Raw genomic sequence first — 5,648 nt, 5'->3', positions numbered from 1 at the left:
GCTGCTGCTGCTGCTGCTTTTTTTTTCCTCTTGATCAGTTACTGTAGCTGGTTTTCGGTTGTTTAGTTTAAGTTCATTTTTCTTTTTGTTCTTCTTTTTTTTTTTCCTCATTGACAAGTTAATTTTCGTTTTGATTTGTCTTTTAAGATGTGTTTGTAGGCTGGCAAGGAAAATGATTATTACAAGGTAATACCATACTACTCTCTCTCTCTTTCTCCTTCTCTCTTTCCCTATCTCTCTCTGTCTATCTCTCCCTCCTCTATCGCTCTTTCTCCCCAGCTCTCTCTCTCTCTCTTCTCTCCCTCCTACCCTGCCCCCATCCTCTCTTCTCTCCCCACTCTCCCCATGCTTGGTCTGTATCCAGAAACATGAAACACTCGGTGAATTACAACAATCAGGCACAGCCCCCAAACTGGCATTGTTTCAGCAGGCAACAGCAGCCCGAATTAAGCCTAAGTGGGACGTTGCTCCCGTACCCGTTTTCGTTGACTGCACTACTGACACCCTCGTTCTGTGACTGTTCTGAACTGGACGAGCGTGTCCCCATTCTGGTTTCTTTATGTCCCCTTTTTTGGTTCCTGTGTGTACCCACGCCCCATACTGGTTCCCTTATGTGCCCGTGCTCCTTTCTGGTCCCCTTATATTTATATGCCCCGTTCTGGTTCCCTGTGTGTGCCTGCACATTCTGGTTCCTGTTTGTGTCTAAACGCGGTTCTGGTTCCTGAATGTCCCCATTCTGGTTCCTGTTTGTGCCCATGCCTCATCCTGTCTAACCCCATGTCACAAGTTTTGTTCCTGTATGTCCCCATTCTGGTTCCCGTTAGTGTAAGTGCCCATTCTGGCTCCTGAACGTGCCCATTCTGGTTCCTGTTTGAGCCCATGCCCCATTCTGGTTCCTGTCTTCCCCCATGTCTCTGTTTTTGTTCCTGTATGTCCCCATTCTGGTTCTGGTTAGCGTCTGTGCCCATTCTGGCTCCTGAACGTGCCCATTCTGGTTCCTGTTTGTGCCCATGCCCCATTCTGGTTCCTGTCTTCCCCCATGTCTCTATTTTTGGTTCCTGTATGTCCCCATTCAGGTTCCTGTTTGTGCCCATGCCCCATTCTGGTTCCTGTACCACCCCATGTCCCCATTTTCGATCCTGTATGTCCCCATTCTGGTTCCTGTGTAGGTACCATGGCATGATTACTGAGGCCACTGCTAGCGGCTTTCAGTCGTGGTGGCAATCAGTCTGTCGGTCACAGTTCATTTTTATCATTTGAAATGCAGAATACTCTCATCAAATCTGTCAATGATAGACTACCCACATTGAGTCATTAACAAGCATGATAGGGACCGCACTACGAAATCTGCCAGTGTCAGTTTTGTTCCTGCTCATTATATCATTATATATAATTTTCAATGAGAAGTAAACCCCGAAACAACTGAAATAGGCATCAAGCAAAATGAAGTACAACACAGTGAAACTCTGTGTAATTACATAATTTTTAATGTGTCAGAAAATTCCAGTTCTGACATGGAATGTCATACCATAAAAAAAAAAAAAAAAATCGACCACAAGAAGCTGGTGCGTTATGAATGATGTATAAAGCTATTCGTCCCATCGCTCTCCGTATCGTTGACCAATATAGTTTATAAAGTAAGGTTCTGCAACCATTATCAAATAAGTGGATTCATAATTACGATTCATGTTGATGGTAACACCATGATGCAGATGTCGACAAACAAGATACGTTGTGTCCTAAGAGATAAAAGCAAGTCGAGTAATGCAGATGACAAAAAAAAAAAAACAACAAAAAAACAAAACAAAAACAAAAAACACCCGAATATCAAACCTACAATGATATACATATTCTCTGTTCAAAGCAAAATAGTCTAACAAATTAGACTTGTTTCAAGACAGCGAAGAGATCTTACTTAAAGACCAGAAAAAAAACATGTTTTGAAAGATTCAAACAAATAAATGAATATTTGTTTGTTGGTTTTTTTTTAAATCATCACACACCTGACATTAATCAACATACGAAACGACAGAAAGCATGAAATAATGGAAGTGCGCCATATTGAGCATATGTACACCATCACATGAACGCCATGTTGCCACGCTACAAAACTAAAATGCAGGGGCTTTTGTGTGACTCGTCCTCTCTTGGGAGAGTAGAAACGAAACGAATTCAATGCACACGATGATGGTGAAGAAGAAGAAGAAGAAGAAGTAGCAGAAGTCGAAGAAAAACAAAACACGTTAGTGACAGAATAGACAGGAAAGGTGCTTCTCACAAAATACAACACTGTCTTTATCAGTCACGACAATTTGTGTTTGGCTTGGTCGATGTTGATCCGAGTGAATTGTGAAGCTCGAGTTCACCTGAAGGTTTTGAACTGAAGATCACAACAACAACAACAACCAAAATGTGTGGCTCTGTCCTCACCTCCCCTTTTTTTTCTTCTTCGTTCTCCCCTGTCAAAACTGAAATGAACTGGATATGTTGAGTGACAGTACGTGTGGTTCTGTGAAGAATGGAGGAGAATTCAGATTCATCCTTTTCCCTGACACACACACACACACACCCTCCTACCCTTCAGTAAGGTCTGGTCTGCATGCTCTGGCTGGCCTGAAGTGGTATCCGAGTGTACCAAGCAAGGACCAAGGGCCAGCCAGGCTTTGCCATCAAAGTGTCCACTTCCTCCCTCTTGTTGCCAGACGTGTCTGTGCACACCTCTCTCCTTCTCCTCCCCAGTGTTGTTGACCGGATGTGTCTGTCTAGAAAGCTCAGATCAAGCTTCTTCAGTTAAAAAGAAAAGAAAAAAAAGGTGGGGTTGGGAGGAGGGGAGTGGAAGGGGCGATCCACTAACTGGGCAATGTCCCACGACGTAGTGGGGACCAGTACGGGGGGAAAAAAACCCAAAGAACGAAACAAAACAAAGCAAACAAACAAACAAACGGCGTTATGTTCTGTCACTACCACAGGATGTCTCACGGAGACGTAACCTGTTCCTCTTCGGCGTAAAACTTACGTCACTACCCCAGGACGTAACCTGTTCTATTCGGCGTAAAGCGTACGTCACCACCTCAAAACGTAACCTGTTCTATTCGGCGTAAAGCGTACGTCACCAACTCAGGGTGTAACCTGTTCAATTCGGCGTAAAAATTACATCACCACCTTTAGGACGTAACCTGTTTTATTCGGCGTAAACTTATGTCACCACCTCAGGACGTAACCCCATTAGTTCGGCGAGGAATATACGTCACACTTCCTCAAGGCGTAACCTGTTTCCCCTTCGGCGTAAAACGTGCGTCATCACCTCTCGATGTCTCACGGAAGCGGTGACCAACTAGTTTTGTGTCTCTTCCTTCCGGCAGGACTGTCAGGTGACCAGTCATACAATACGTGTCAGATGACCAAGAATGACCAGTCACAACACGTGTCAGATGACCAAGAATTACCAGTCACAACACGTGTCAGATGACCAAGATGACCAGTCACAAATCATACCGCTTTGACACTGGTCACCAGCGCTTCTGTTTTGGTGCTGGCCTCGTCGCCCTCAGGACTGGCAGAGCCTCGGGAACAACGCCCGGCCTGGTGTGATACTGCTGTGATCACCGCTGTCTGACCGTGCATGTGCATCGTCGTTGACCACACGCCCATGAGACATCTGTGTTAAGTACCAGTCACATTGTGCCAGTCAGTCGTACGATGGTGCCCCACAGTGGATCGCCGCGTTTTTTGAAACACTGACACACACACACTCTCTCTATCTCTCTCCTCTGCCTGCCTCATGTGTCCGCGCGGCGCGAGACGTCAAAGCCCCCCAGCACGTGCACATCCAATGGTCATGGTCCCTCAGTAATGCCCATCTCCACCCATAGAGTCCCCCACCCCCCCCCCCACCCACCCCACCCCCCAAAAAAAGAGAAAAAAAAAGAAGAAAAAATTAAGTGGCCAGATTTCTACGGCACCGCTCCACTAATGGTCAAGCTACTATTATATCTAAGACATATCCTCCCCCCCAACATGATCGTGAGAAAATGTCATGTTCACACATACCACTTCACATACCGCTGAAAGGTCTTCAGCTGTCTTAAGTCACCTCCACGTTTTGTATCGGGGGGAGGGTGGGGGTCGGGGGGGGGGGGGGAGGGGGAGAGGGGAGGGCAAGAAAAGTTACAGAGAGCCCCATGCAGTGATCACCCTTGCTGAGTCACACCGTATAGCTTGATCAACCGTGATACACTGTGATCAATACCCCCATATAGCTTGATCAGTAACGCCATGCAGCTTGATCAATCACACTTTTGTAGCGTGATCAATAACGCTCATACAGCTTGATCAGAAACGCCACATAACTTGATCAATCACGCTATAATTATGGCTTGATCGTCATACTACACGGCTTGCTCAAAAACGCTGAATTGCTTGGTCAACAACACTGTACATCGTGATCACCAACACTGTGTAGCTTGATCAATCACACTACATAGCTTGACCAATCACACTACATAGCTTGACCAACGACGCATTATCTTAGCGTGATATAACGACGCTATCATATAACTGGCTCAAGTTACACACCGTTTTTTTGTTGTTTTTTTCCCCCAAACACAGGATAGTCTTGCAACATTCTGTAAGGAGGCGTGTGTGTGTGTGTGTGTAGGGGGGGGGGGGGGTGAGGTGCCAGTCTTCACTATCAGTTGTGGGCGCTGTATCTCTCCTCTCCCCTCCCCCCCCACACCCCCCACACCACCATCCCTACCACACCCCACACCTCCCTGAACCCCCTAACAACCCCTCAACCCTCCATTCTCCGCAAACCACAACAGTCCACACAAACCCAGTGAAAACGGGTCAATCAGGCGAGAACCCCACAAGACCTGGTGTTGGTGTTCATGGCAGTAGTCGTAGTAGTAGTAGTAGCAGTAGTAGTAGTAGTAGCAGTAGTAGTAACAGTAGCAGTCGTAGCAGTCAGGCACCCCTCACAGAGTGGAGGGGGCAGAAGAAGAAGCGGCGCGGACGTGGCGGTAGGCGTCGTCGTCGTAGTCGTCATCTCCACCCCGGAGGTCGGCGCAGCAGACGGCTGAGGGCGGGGGCAGCTGGCGTCATATGTGGGCGGAGGAGGAGGAGTAGCTGAGCTTGCGCGAGGTCTTGCGGCGCAGGTAGATGACGAGGCAGAGGACGACGCCCACCACGATGGGGATGGACACCACCAGGGCCCCGCCCAGCTGGAAGGCCAGCAGCTTCTGGCGGTTCCCGTGGATGATCAGGAAGGCACCTGCAAGCAGGCAGCAGTCACGTCGTCATGTTTTAGTTAGTTTGTTAAGTTCTTTTCCCAGACTGACATAACTTTACAACAGCAAAGTGAGAGGTGTATTTACCGATGGTTTCTCCACTGCAGTGGGAAATCATTTACAGCTCAGTCTTTTGTTGTGAAGGACTATGACTCTCGAACTAGGAGGCAAGACTGCACTGACTCTTTGTGCTGCAGCCTTGGAACCATCCCAGCGCCGACTGTCCTAAAAACCGTCTTGGCCGAGGGAGTGGGGATGTAACTTGGGCAAGACACTCTCTGCTATAATCAAATTCTAGCCCAGATGGACTACAGCTGCCTCCTCTCCTGTTCTGATGGTCATTGTCGAACACGACTGACT

At 47.5% G+C, this 5,648-nt stretch overlaps 1 protein-coding gene across 2 annotated transcripts in view; it reads right to left on the bottom strand.

Annotated features, from left to right (window-relative positions):
- Window positions 1–4,823: 4,823 nt before the first annotated feature.
- Window positions 4,824–5,648, bottom strand: part of LOC143285114 (uncharacterized) — a 145,353-nt gene continuing 144,528 nt past the window's right edge. For both annotated transcript variants that reach the window (XM_076592333.1, XM_076592334.1), the window contains exon 3: window positions 4,824–5,272. In XM_076592333.1, the coding sequence (XP_076448448.1) occupies window positions 5,100–5,272 (173 nt within the window). In that variant the 3' untranslated portion in view covers window positions 4,824–5,099. The remainder of the gene's footprint in view (window positions 5,273–5,648) is intronic.

Source organism: Babylonia areolata, chromosome 8, assembly GCF_041734735.1.
Source record: "Babylonia areolata isolate BAREFJ2019XMU chromosome 8, ASM4173473v1, whole genome shotgun sequence".
NCBI lineage: Eukaryota > Metazoa > Mollusca > Gastropoda > Neogastropoda > Buccinidae > Babylonia > Babylonia areolata.
This window is presented reverse-complemented; position numbering and strand designations above follow the sequence as displayed.